The sequence below is a fragment of the Equus asinus genome, chromosome 10 (assembly GCF_041296235.1).
Source record: "Equus asinus isolate D_3611 breed Donkey chromosome 10, EquAss-T2T_v2, whole genome shotgun sequence".
Taxonomy (NCBI): Eukaryota; Metazoa; Chordata; class Mammalia; order Perissodactyla; family Equidae; genus Equus; species Equus asinus.
Genome location: NC_091799.1, coordinates 33,452,738 through 33,466,922, shown reverse-complemented (window position 1 = coordinate 33,466,922; position 14,185 = coordinate 33,452,738). Strand labels below are relative to the sequence as shown.

Genomic DNA, 14,185 nt, shown 5'->3' with positions numbered 1-14,185 from the left:
CTATAGATCAATGTGGGAAAACCTGACATCTTGACAATAGGGAGTTACTATACACAAACATGGAATAGCTCTCCATTTATTTAGTTTTTCTTTATTTCTTTCATCAGAGTTTTGCAGTTTTCCTCGTATAGCTCTTGTACGTGTTTTGCTAGGTTTATACCTAAGTATTTAATTTTCTTTGGTGCTAACGTAAGTGGTATTGTTTTTAATTTCAAATTCCACGTGCTCATTGTTGATATATAGGAACATAATTGATTTCTGCATATTAATCTTGTATCTTACAACCTTTCTATAATCGCTTATTCTTTTTTTGTTGTTGATTTGTTTGGATTTTCTACATAGACAATCATGTTATCTGAGAACAAACACAGTTTTTCTTCCTTCCTAATCTGTATACATTTTATTTCTTTTTCTTGTCTTAGTACATTAGCTAGAACTTCCAGTATAATATTGAAAAGGAGTAGTGAGAAGGGACATCCTTGCCTGGTACCTGATCTTAGTGGGAAAGATTTGAATTTCTCACTATTAAGTATGATGTTGGCTGTAGCTTTTTTGTAGATATTCTTTATCAAGTTGAGGAAGGTCTTCTCTATTCCTAGTTTACTGAGAGTTATTTATCATGAATGGGTGCTAAATTTTGTCAAAAGCCCTTTCCACATCTATCAATATGATCATGTGACTTTTATTTTTTTCCTGTTGGTGTGATGGATTACATTACTTTTTGAATGTTTAACAAGCTTCACTTATCTGGGATAAAGTTTACTTGATCATGGTGTACAATTTTTTTTATACATTGTTAGATTTGATTTGCTAATATTTTATTGATAATTTTTGCATCTATGTTCATGACAGATATTGGTCTGTAGCTTTTTCTTGTAATGTCTGTGTCTGGTTTTGGCATTAGGGTAACACTGGCCTCATAGAATTAGTTAGGAAGTATTCCCTCTGCTTCTATCTTCTGAGATTGTAGAGAATTGTTATAATTTCTTTCTTAAGTAGAATTCACCAGTGAACCAACCTGGGCCTGATGCTCTGTTGTGGATGGTTATTGATTTTTTTATTCAATTTCTTTGATACAGTCCTTTTCACATTGTCTATTTCTTCTTGTGTGAGTTTGGCAGATTGACTTTCAAGGAATTGATCCATTTCATCCAGAATATCAAATTTCTGAGCATAGAGTTGCTCACAGTATTCCTTTATTATCTTTTTAATGTCCATGGGATCGATAGTGATGTCCCCTCTTTCATTTCTGATATTAGTAATTTGTGGCCCTTTTTTTAGCCTGGTTAGAAGCCTATCAACTTATTGATCCTTTCAAAGAACCAGCTTTTGATTTTCTCTATTGATTTTTTGTTTTGAATTTCATTGATTTCTGCTCCAATTTTATTGTTTCTTTTCTTCTACTTACTTTGGTTTTATTTTGCTCTTCTTTTTCTAGTTTACTAAGGTGGAAGCTTAGATGACTGATTTTAGATCTTTCTTCTTTTAGAATACATGCATTCACTGCTATAAAATTCCCTATAAACACTGCTTTCACTGCATCCCACAAATTTTGATAAGCTATATATTAATTTTTATTAGGTTCACAATATTTTAAAATTTATCTTAAGATTTCTTCTTTTACCCATATGTTATTTAGAAGTGCTTTATCTCTAAGTATTTTGGGATTTTTCATCCAAACTCTCTTTCAGCTAAAGAAACCTCAAAGATTGGTAGCATCCAGTATTGGTGAAGACATGGATAAAAAATGTTCTCATATGCTGTGGGACTATAAACTGGTAGAATATTTTGGAATTTATTTTGGTATTCACTACCAAAGTTAAAAATTTAAATGTACATTCCCCATGATCCAGAAAAGCAAAAAATTAGAAAGAACTCTAATATTCATCAAAATTTAATACTATTAGTCAGTATAAACTAGGTCATGATGCAGTAACAAATGGACCACAAAAATCTCCCCATGAACACAGCAAATGTTTATTTCTTGATCATGCTATACATTCAGGATAGTTGGCAGGGATTTCGCTCTACATGGTCACTCAAGATCCCAGGCTGCTGGGGAAGTCTCTCTCTTCATGGTCACATCTCTCTGCTTGGCTTTCATGGAAAAAAAGATCTGGAGAGTAGCACATGGACTTTTTACTTCCTCAGCCTAGAGATGACAGACACTTGTCACATCCACTCACAGTCCACTGGCCATGACTAGTCACATGGGCTCGCCTAACAGAATTGTAGTTTTCCAAGAGCCAAGGAAGGAGGGGAAAATAAGATACGGATGAACTCTAAAAATCTCTACCTCAATTACACAGATACAGATTTACCAACCTGGATATATCTCTGTAATGTATTATCAAGTAAAAAAAAACCAACTATGTTATATATAGCTAACCTTATCCTGTCAAAAAGAAACATCGCCACATATTTCTGGATAATATTTGGATATTAAGCTCTACTCTTTTATTTCTCCCTGTTTCCTTCTTTTTCTTCCTTTCTTCCTACTCAAACAGATCAAAGGCCCTGTGCTTTCTATCTTGAGGAGGAATGTCACAGGATACAGCGAAGAAATAAATCTCCAAAATCTAGATCTTCAGACCAGAGATGTATCTTGAGTTTCATGTATCACATAGCCACTTCCCTACTTTGTCATTCTCCTTGCATGGCTCATAGATATCTCAAACTTTAGTCACTATCTTTTTCCTGTAAACTTGCTCCTCATCCTATGTTCCTTATCTCACCATATTGCATCTCCATCTGTCCAGTGGCCGAGTTCGTAACCTCAGTTATGACTTTACCCACACAATCACCAGGTCCCAAACAGCTCTTGAATCCATTCCTATCTCCTTCTCTGCACCTCTATTACCCCATTCATCTTTCATCTCGGTTAATGTGACAGCCTCTCATCTTGTTTTTTGCCTCCAGACTTCCTTCTCTTGGATTTACTCTGAAATGTAAACCAGACTGTGCCACTCCTTTACTTAAATCCTTTAATCCATTCCCCGTAATTCTCAGGATAAAATTACTCTCAAAATCACTCAAGACACCATGCCTGCCACCTTTCAAGCTTCAATCTCAGTCTACACTTGGTCTTCTTTCCAAAATGACACGCATTCTCTTGCCAAGCATTTACACATCTTTCCAGGAATTTCTATCTCCCCTGCCTATTTTTCTAATGGGTTGTTTTGATGTCTACTAGTTACCAGAGTGGATGCAAGCTCAAGAGCTTGACAAAGCCACACCTCTGTGCAATTGAGACTCAAGGTGAGGGCTCTAAGAGAACAGTTCCTGTCCTAAAAAGGAGCCTTCCTAGACCATCGTTCCAAAGGTGGTTCCTCTCCCCACCTTCATTATCCCTTTTTCCTTTAATTTCTGTGTCAAGCCATAGTTTCCTTCATGACTCAATATAATTTTTAATTTTATTTTTAACTTATTTCTCCCTCACTCCTACTGAATCCTAAGCTCCATTGAAGATCTTGCATATCTCACTCACAGCAGTGTCCTATGGGCCTAGTATATAGAGGGCTCCCAAAAAGTACTTGTGAATGAATAAAGAATAATAGTAATAACAACTATAACAGCTAATTATGGTCTTATAGTTCTCAGTCAAGAACCATTTAGTAAACAGCACCATATTTTTAGTTTTGTTCCAGTCATTTGGATCATAAAAAGGAGGCAGAAAGTATAAGATTGTCTCATTCTTAAAGAATTTATAACTAGCTTGGGACATTGATAGGCATACCTGCAACAATATGAGCACCCACACAGGACAATTCACACACCTGTTCATGACCTCATGTTATCTTCTATTACTTTTATTGTGCTAAGGTCTTTAAAGGATTAAAATAATGTAAAATATTGTACCTCTCATGGATCTCAATTTATTTGGGGAGCCAAGATAGATACATTTGAGGAATTATGGATTGCAATATAAAGAACATGTAATTAGGTTCAAATAATTCTATAGACAACAAATATTAGGCCCCCAATGGTTCCTCTGAGACAGTTTCCTCATGTCTAACAGGGTCATTGCAAAGATCAAAATACAAATTATATGAATGTGTTCTGTAAGTTGTAGATATTACAAATTCAACATACAGTAATATTAAAAATCTTCCAAAGCATATCAAAATAAGTTAAAGTCACACCAGAAAACACAAACTAATCTTGGTAAAACATCATCAAGGGCCATGACCTTAGTTTTTCATTGTTTCTACTTAATTTTAATTGCAATATTCTTAAACATGAAGGAAAGCCTTTACCAGGGTTGTGAAACTAAGGAGCATTTCTTGGTGAAGAATGCCTTTACTTGTGGCGCACACATTTCCTTTCACTGAAAGAAGCAAATATTAAGCACTACTTAGCACTGTGTTACGTGAGGTGGAGAATACAAAGTAAAATGAGATTCCTTTCCTGAAAGAAGAAGCAAGTTAAGAGGTAAGATGGCAACCAATTATTAAAAATGTCAGATAAAGTAATACAAAGTCTGGCTCCGGCGATGCCAATGGGAAGACATTGAGAGTTCCACAAAACAAGATGTGAACATCACTTTGTGAATGTCTAGGTTTATCAGGTAATGTGTGTAACAGATACCTGGGGTCTAGCTTCCATCCTACAGGAGAGATTTTTATTCATTTATGTATTTTTCAAAATATTTATAAGTTTGTGTAGATTTTATAATCACGAAACTCTCTCTAGACAGACTAAAATAAAATACATTAATATACGAAGTATCCTTACATTAAAGGGAAGGAAGGGATGTTCCTCCACAGAGTACCAGCCTCACATCCTGAAATGATGGTTGTAAGGAAGTTTTAGAAGTTTCAGTATAAAAAAATTAAAATGTAATTGAAGAAATGAGGAACAGATTAGTGGTTGCTAGGGGTCAGGATGGAGGTAAGGGAGATAAGTGTGGCTACAAAAGTATAACAGGAGGGATGCTGGGGGTGATAAAGCTATTCTGTACCTTGACTGTCAATATTCCAGTTGTCGTGTTATACTTTGGGTTTGCAAGATACCACCATTGGGAGAAACTGGGTAAAGGTTACAAGGATTGCTCCGTATTATTTCTTACAACTGCAAAGGAATCTAAAGTGATCTCAGAAGGAAAGTTTAATTTTAAAATGATAAGACTGGAATCCATGAGCCCATACTGGTATAAATAAATAAGAAAATGGGAGAGGACATAACTTTTTCTCACAATTGACAATAAATTTAGAAAAGAGAATTAGAAATTCATCATTAGGCAAGCCTCAGCGTAATGATTAATTCATCCAAGAAATATTAATGAATGCTAAGACTAGATGTTCAACTTTGATGAGGAACAGAACATTTCCTACAAAATGCTTATTACAAAGGAAAACAAAAACAGTTTTTTCACAGTGGAGAAACCTGGCAGATACCACCTTAATCATGTAATCCAAGTTAAGATCATCAGTAATGGAGCAAAACAACATCATGTTCTCCCTGACAGGACGCAGTGAGAAGAACCACAGGAGCGCTTTTATGTTATTTTGTCAAAGATAAATAATAGGAATCTAATCATGAATATCAGACAAACCCAAATTGAGGGACATTCCGTAAAATGACTGACTTGTGATCTCTAAATGACAAGGTCATTAGGGTTGAGAAAAGACTGAGGGACTGTTAGACTCAAGAAGACTCAAGAGATATGACAACGAAATACAAAAGTGATCCTAGACTGGATTTTTTTGCTATAAGAAACATTATTGGAAAAATTGGTTAAACTTGAACGGGGTATGTGAATTAAATGGTAGTTTATGTATCATTGTTAATTTCCTGATTTTGATGGTCGTATCGAGATTCTGAAAGAGAATGTCCTTGTCTGGAGGAATTACTCTTTATTCAAGGATAATGGGGCATCATGTTGGCGAATTACAAACAGTTCAGGAAAAATGTTCCATAAATTTGGTGAACTCTGAGATTGTTTCAAAATCATGTTTATTATAAAAAATGCAACAGATAATTTTCTCTGCAATCTGGAGCTTGAGAGATCATGCTGTCCCCAATCTCTCCTTCCTCTTCCGATGAACTTAGTCAAATGAGGATAGCATGATTGAAAATGGAATTTTCTCCAAATCAGGAATTGGCACACGTTTTTTGTAAAGGGCCAGATAGTAAATATTTTAGATTTGAGGGACAATCTGTTGCAACTATTCAACTCTGCTGTTGTACAAAAACAGCCATAAACAATACACAACCTAGTGAGTGTGGTTGTGTTCTAGTACAACTTTATTTACGGACACTGACATTTGAGTTTCATAGAATTTTCATGTGTCACAAAATAGTCCCTTTTACCCCAATCATTTAAAAATGTAAAACTCATCCTTAGCTCATAGATCATACAAAAAAGGGTGCGTTTGGGAGCCAACCTGCTGGTGTAGGGGTTAAGTTCGTGTGCTCTGCTCTGGTGGCCTGGAGTTCACCGGTTCAGATCCCAGGCATGGACATACACACCACTCATCAACCCATGCTGTGGCAGCATCACACATACAAAACAGAGGAAGACTGGCACAGATGTGAGCTCAGCAACAATCTTCCTCAATCAAAAAGAGGAAGATTGGCAACACATGTGCTCAAGGCCAATCTTCCTCACCAAAGGGAAAAAAAAAGAGAGGGATTTGGCCATTAAGTCTTAGTTCGCTAGCCTCTGCTTTAGATTTTGGTCTTCACATGCCACATCATTAAATAGATTATTAGTAAATAATCTATGAATAGGAATCTTATAATTTAAGGAAAGAATTAGAGAATTTTATACATAGACTACACAATGTACAGGTGAATATTATAAAATGAATGCTCCCTGCTTTGGAAGACTGATGACCCATTCTGGCTCCAAGTTACACACATTTCTTCTGTTAGATGGTCCCTAAATCCAAGCCAATCCCCATACACAAACCCCAGTCCTTCCAAGGGTTTGGAATCAGGTGATGCTCAATTGGTGTTAAAAAACAAGCAATTTGTTTCAAAAGATCTTGACATAAAAACGTTCTGCCGACCTTGGTATAATGAATGGACCTGATAAAGAAGCATTTCTATGCCTTTTATCTAGCACGTGTCACACTCTGGGTTTAAGAAAGGCTAGAAACAATATCACAAAATTACATTTCAGCAGTGGAGAGACTAATAGAATAAATTAGAAAGATGAACAGTGGAACCTAAAGTAATAGTTAATTGGGAACGAGAATGGGAAAACTGACAAGACTAATTATAAAATGTTAGCTGAGGTTTTGGGTGTAGGAAATTATGGTTTCACTAGTAAAAAAAAAAAAAGCAATATGTGAGAAGTGGGTAATTTGTGAAGAAGAGCTCCAAAACATTTGATTTCTAACAATCTTACATCCACCTAAAATTAAGATTCAGCATTCTCTTCCAGTACTCATGGAGGCATTCATTTACATAAACCTATCTTTTTCCAACCTCTTAGCAATATATTGAAAAGAATACAATTAGCATATAACTGCAAGATACTTATCACTTTTATCTCGTTATTAAATCTATAAGCAGAAAGACCATTGTAACTTGATAAACTCCTAGTGAGCATTTTCCATTAAGTCATCATAAGCTTTTATAAAATCAGAGTTTTTCCAAAAGACACTCATTCTAACAGTTTCACCACTGAAGTAAAGTATTGTCCTAAGATGTTATCCCTCCTTTCGTACAACATTAACCACCGTCTCTTGGACACTGGAAAGACTTGTTAGGTTGAAAAAAGCAGTTCTGAGCTGGGGAAGCATATGACGGCTTCACCTCAAAGTTCACTGGCCCTCATGGCAGTGAAATAAAAGAGGTCACAGAAGGAAAGCACCACGCAATTCAAACCGGAAGACTCTCCAACAAGAGAGACAGCACTGACCAGAACCACACATTACCAAAACACGGATTGAGAATGATTTATTAAGGTCCAATTAGTATGTTTTTAATTTCAAATAGTCCATATTGCCTTCAGAATATATGCACATGAGTAAAAGTCCAAGTTCATTGCTTTCACTTCCAATATAAGATGCTCTGTAGTTTGTATAAAGTATGTGCAAACATCTTTCTGCTAACTGGTTCCTCACATTCTTTTCACTTTGGGCACTTTACAAGTCTGCCCTCTGCTCGAATGGTGCCCATGCACTGACTTCCCCCTTCCTACACAACCATTTTTCTTCTGGACATCTTTCTCTTAAACGTACTCCTGACTTTCCCATACTTGCTTCATGACTGTGGCTTAGCTGGTTACTTACTATAACAAACTGGTGCGATTACTAGCTTACGTAGATAATGCATGGCATCCAGTCACACACTGACACACACTACTTGCCTGATACAGAAGGGTCCAAGCTATTTAATATGAAGATCCTTTCTACACTCGGCACGTTTGATTTCTTTGCATTTTCTCCAATTCTACATGACAGTCATGGCTACCAACAGCTGAGAATCAGTCCCTCAAACAAAATTTGGAATTGCTAGACATATTAACCAGGGTGCCCTGGTTATTTATGACAGTTGACTGTTTCTAGGCCATCTTGTTATATAAAAAAAGTCACTCTAAACTAAAGAAACCACTGTATTTCCTTTCTAAAAAGGTAATTTAACTGGCTTTCCTCACAATTGCCACCAATGCGGTACAAAGCAAGAAATCCCTTTTTATAAAAGGTAAGAGCATAAAAAGACATTTCACATTTTAAAAAAATCCTTCATGGGAATATGTCCTAAGTAAATAATCAATTACATGGACAAAGTTTTCTATATACAAAAGTTTTGCAACATTATTTATAATAGTGAAAATTAGAAATAACCTAAGTAGTCAACAATATGGGAATGGTTAAATAAACTGAGTTGCGCCCATTAAATGGAGTATTATATAACCACTAAAATTATGTTTTTGTAAAATTTTTAATGCCACAGGAAAACGTGGCAATTCTGCAGTGGAAAAAAAACTGGTTATAAAATTGTTTACAATATTATCCCAATTATATAAAAAGGTATATAATATACATATAGGCATACACAGGGGGAAAAGCTGTTAACGGTGGTTACTTCTGAGTTGTGATATTATCAGTAATTTTTTTTGTTTTATACATTTCTGCATCTTTCAAGTTTTCTACAACAATGTCTATGTATTATTTTATAATACAGAAAAACACAGGCTATTAAAAAATTCCTCTGACGTACTGATAATTAGAATGTATTGGCTATTATAAATATGTGGAACAATATTACTATGCTTCATCTTCTATGACTTTCTTAGAGTACATATTCTTTTGGTAATAAATTTACATTCCCCCTGTTTTATATGTGTTACAACACTTTTAAAAAAGGTCATGTTGTGATCAAAGCATTGTTTGTTTCATAACCTAAACAAATACTGGCTTCGAAATCTAGGTTCTTCTCTTTTCTAGAAGATTTAAAATTAATACCCTTTTATCTTTTTAAGTAAGGCATACTGCATACATACATTATATGCATGCTTTCTAAAAAATAATTCTAATTTACAGTTTTCCTAAATAAGGAAAAAAATGGAGTCATGGTAGTGTAAAAACAGTCTTAGGCTTATCCATCACAAGCATGCTGATAGGCATAAACATGTTTATTAAATGAAATGTATCCTTTAAAAATAAAAAAGGGAAGCCTGTATATAAATGAAGTTGTGGATTCAATTAGTCAGAATTTATTCTGACTTGCACCAAACCACACAAAATCTTTCGAAGCCTAGTTAGTGTAGTCTAAATGGACACTCCAGAGTCTATTTATGAATTCCATTGCAAGATCTCCACCTTCTACTTTCAAAACGAATGGGGATCAGGATGAGGGATGTCACATAAGCTAATTTTCAATATATATCAAGTCTTCTTGGGTCTAGGAACAAATACTGCCATTGGTTAGTGTTTAAGTACATGAGTTCATTTCTCCTCTCTCTCTCGCATGCCACCTGGCCCTAGCATTTGGGTAGGGGGAGGCTGTTCATCCCTCAGTGGATGATGGCTCGCTTCTCATCTTAGCTTCCTTTCTAAACCACAGAGTGGTCATTGCTGTGAACTCCAGCCAAGATGGTGTGGTTGAGGGAGGAAGCCGAGCGGTCTGAGCCTTCCGTGGGGCCGCTGGTGTTCTCACTGCGCTGGCAGCAGAGGATCTGTCTGAAGGTGGCACTCATCTCCTTGTCACGGTAGGAGTAGATGATGGGGTTCATGGCAGAGTTGAACTCGGCAAGCAGAAGGAAAAATTTCTCATAGGCCAGAACGTCACACTGCGGACAGCACACATCGAGGAGTAACAAGACCAACCCAGGAGTCCAGCAGATAATAAAGGCACCTACAAAGACAAGGACCAGGAGAATTTTAAAAAGAGAGAACAAAAATATATAATTATGAAACAAACAACCATAAAGTAAAATGATTTCAGTTCAATATAAAAATACTGATTCGAAGCCAGCAGATCATCTGACACGCAGTATTCATTATCTGCAATAATCAGAAAAAAATTTTAAGGATAAAATAAGCAGTTTAATGAACTCTCATTAATTCAGCCCCTACTAAAATTGAGTATTGATGAGACACTGATGATGATTACCTTGAGCAAAACACAGAGTTTGCTATGCAATTAAGACGTGAAAAACTGCCTTCAGGATACAAACTTCAGTGCTTATAAAAATATGGTTTTTAACAGCATATTATTTTCAGGCAAAAGATAAGCACTGTGACAAATGTCCTTTAGTGTTAAGGCACAGTTTCTGGATTCACCTTGACTGGGCTCAAATCCTTGCTTTGCCATTTAATAAAGTGGGTGAACTCAAGCCATTACGTTCTTACCTCAGTTTTCTCAAGTGAAAAATAGAAATGATTATATTTACCTCATTAGGTTTGTTGTAAAGAGTAAACGAGTGCTAAGATAATAATCACTCAGTATATCTTAGCAGTAACAATAACAATAATAACGACAATATTGTTATTATCTACTCAGTAGCATGGACCTCTTTGGAAATAGCAATTTCCAATGATAAGATGTATGTTTACTTTTATTTTTATTCAACAATCACTTACATAGTGCTTTTCTATATGCTTTACAAATATTAACTCGTTTAATCCGCACAAGAGCCATATGAGATAGAAATTATAGTCCCACCATACAGATGAAGAAACTAAGACCCAGAAAAGTTATCTTACTCAAATCCATGGTACTGGAAAGTGACAGACAGGAGACAAACCTCAGAATTTCTGCTCTTAGAGACTGGCTCCAGAGGCCACACTCCAGAAAATGATATGTTACACTCCCTATTTCTTGAATTTAATAAAATTATTTTAAACCAAATTTTATGCTTTAGGTGTTTTACTAATTTAGACCAACTTGGTTCTTTCTTCAACTATTCTGAACCATTCAGATTTTACTATAACTGAAAAAAGAATAGAAATATAGATTATATTCTTAATTCCAGTTTATTTAGTTTCAGAAATCACTCATTTGGCTCCCAGGGGAAATGGAGGTTGTGAAATAGCATTAAAATCTGCCACCATATTACCCCAGGATCTGCTGCGGAGTCTTGGCTAATAAAACATGAGCCAACGGAACAGGTAGGCGCCCTCACCTCCCCTCCATCTCATGCCATATGTATAATCAGGCTACACAATGGGCAGACAGAGAACAGGGGTGATCACAGAAAAGCACGTGAATCTTGAGACTTAAATGGTATTGGCCTAGGTGCATGCAGGCTTGGACTGGGGTCATGGAATTGGACTAGCCTCAAGGAATGAGTTTCACAAAATATAAACAAACGAGATTTAGTCTCCAAACAGCCAGTCTTGAATGTGAGCTTTCTTTTTTTGAACCTTTTCAGCAGGGAAATGAAAATAAAGAAAGGAGAAAAGTACCCCCATAAAGCTCTTTGTTCTAAAACACAAATGTGTATTGGTTTTAAACTGCTGTTCACTTTGAAGACTGTCCAAGGTGCTTCATTTTCTAATAAATACAATACCTTAGACTTGCCTTAGAGAGAAGAAAAAATATTTCAAATATCAGGAGATAATAGCCAAGGAGCTATTTGAACTTCAAGTAAAAATGTTAATAAAGCATTCATTCCAAGTCCTTGAATTTCCTTGCTTGAAAATCACTCAGAAAGCTAAACATAAAGGAAAATCAAAGGAATGCCTCATGGGTTTCAGAAATAATGCATTATTCATTGAGAAGCCAGGAAGGGAATTATTCTCAGGGTGGAAAAAGCTTGGATGGAAAATACATGGTCCCATTATTCTATTTACTTGGAAACTAAAAACACGCAGGCCCTTCATGAATGGAAGAGCATTCTTTCAAGTTTCCTTTCCCCTTTCTTTCATCAAAGCTCTAATTGAACTCAAATTCAGAGCTTGATTAGATACCAGCAATATGCATCTCAACAGATTTATTTTAAATAAAATGATCCTTTTCTCCAGCCAGGCAGCAGAAGGGAACATCTTTATTCTCACTGACTTGCTCAAATTGCGTGACTTTATTCAAAAGAGAAAGAATTCAAATATAGTCATTTATTGTTTATAATTTCTTCTAATTTTCAATAAACCCATGGTTTCAGAGGCTAGCCCATGGGCCTTACTTTTGGGCCAAAAAATGCAAGGTGCCTTGCTAGATCAGAGATGGGAAGTAGGAAACACCATGGCCTGATGCAGGAGTAATCTATGTGGACACTTCACTGAGGAACTCAGAGTCCTCTCCCCTCTTCTCTGAAAGGAACTGTTTTTAGTACTGTGATTAAGCCCAACCATACAGTCCCAACACCCTGTGTTTGGATCTTCAAGACTCAATGGAGTAATTCCAGGGACTCACAGTACAGGCCTCAAAAATCAACATCTAAAACCAATCATACAGTTCTCCCTTCTTCTCTTCCCTTCCCTCCTCTTTCACAGAGGTGCCAGGGACCAAACTGACCAGAAGATGAAGATGGACTACAGAAGTGGAAAATGGAGCCTGGAAAATTCCAAGGTGATTAGGCTTCTAATCAATAGTGAGTGAATTTTATGAAATCAAGTTTGCTCAAGTTATAGACTTACTTCCCAGTTTCTAAAAACAAAAACAAACTACACCCAAACCCATTTAGTAATAACTAATCAACCATAATTCAACTGGGTTATAGGACTTGAGATGCGCATTGCGGACCCTATCAACACGTAATCTGTAGAGACTCAAGTGCACACTTATAAATCAGGTTAGTAAGAGTAAAAAGAACCTCCTTCTCCATATCTGTAAAGTGGAGGAGTAATAGCTCCCTGCCTGCCTGGTAGCGGGTGGTGAGGAGGAAACTGAGATACAACATGTGAAAGCCCTCTGTACCCTACCAATTGCCATTATGGGAGGCACAATGTGTGAAAAGGGTGCGGCACAGTACCAGGGCAGATTTCCTCCAGGGCAGAAGACGGAAGCATGTTTTGGACCATAGAGACCTGGCATTTCAAAAAGCTCTGAGATGATACCATCCTGATTATGAGAGATCACAAGGACTTGCAGTTGGATATAAGGAGGATAAGAAGGAAAAGAGAGGGAACACAGACAAGCATAGAAGCCCCAAATCATTGTGGAGGTTCTCATGGGTCAACTCAATCCCTATACCAAAACGGCAAATAAAACAACGTGCTACTCAGTAGGGACAGGGCTTTAGGTAGTTTGTATATTTCCAGAATATTTCTGATGGACGAATCCCCACAGACCATGGCCTAAAACCAAAGGATGCTGTGCAATAGCATGAAAGTAAGAGGAAGCACAAGCAGTTTATGGTAACTTATTATGAAGTCAGAAGCAGAAGTAGCAGAAGATAAGATGTCCAAGGTCATGAAGACCTTGTGTATCTGGCTACGACATTTGAAATTCCTCTAGTCCAACACTGATTCTCAAACCTAGCCACATATTACAAGAGCCCAGAGCTTACAAGAAGCAATGATCCTCACTTGTACCTCCTCCTATAAGATTTTAATTTCATTGGCCTCATGGGTCAGAGTCTCATTTAATATACAACACTGTAACAGAATGGAAGAAGAAAATGATCTGGATAAAAATCAAGGAAAGAACCTCAGACGTTTCCAAATCCAGAGGAGAAATAATGAAAGGCTGAATCCAGGTATTGACAATGTGGAAAGAGAGGTATGGAAGGATTTGGAAAGTATTTAGGACATAGATTGCATGAAATGAATGAGAAAGATAAAAAGAG

The 14,185-nt window shown here is 36.4% G+C and overlaps 1 protein-coding gene across 15 annotated transcripts in view; it reads right to left on the bottom strand.

Annotated features, from left to right (window-relative positions):
* Nucleotides 1–7,882: 7,882 nt before the first annotated feature.
* Nucleotides 7,883–14,185, bottom strand: part of LPAR1 (lysophosphatidic acid receptor 1) — a 218,424-nt gene continuing 212,121 nt past the window's right edge. For all 15 annotated transcript variants that reach the window (XM_070519011.1, XM_070519014.1, XM_070519013.1 and 12 more), the window contains one exon: nt 7,883–10,311. In XM_070519011.1, the coding sequence (XP_070375112.1) occupies nt 10,010–10,311 (302 nt within the window). In that variant the 3' untranslated portion in view covers nt 7,883–10,009. The remainder of the gene's footprint in view (nt 10,312–14,185) is intronic.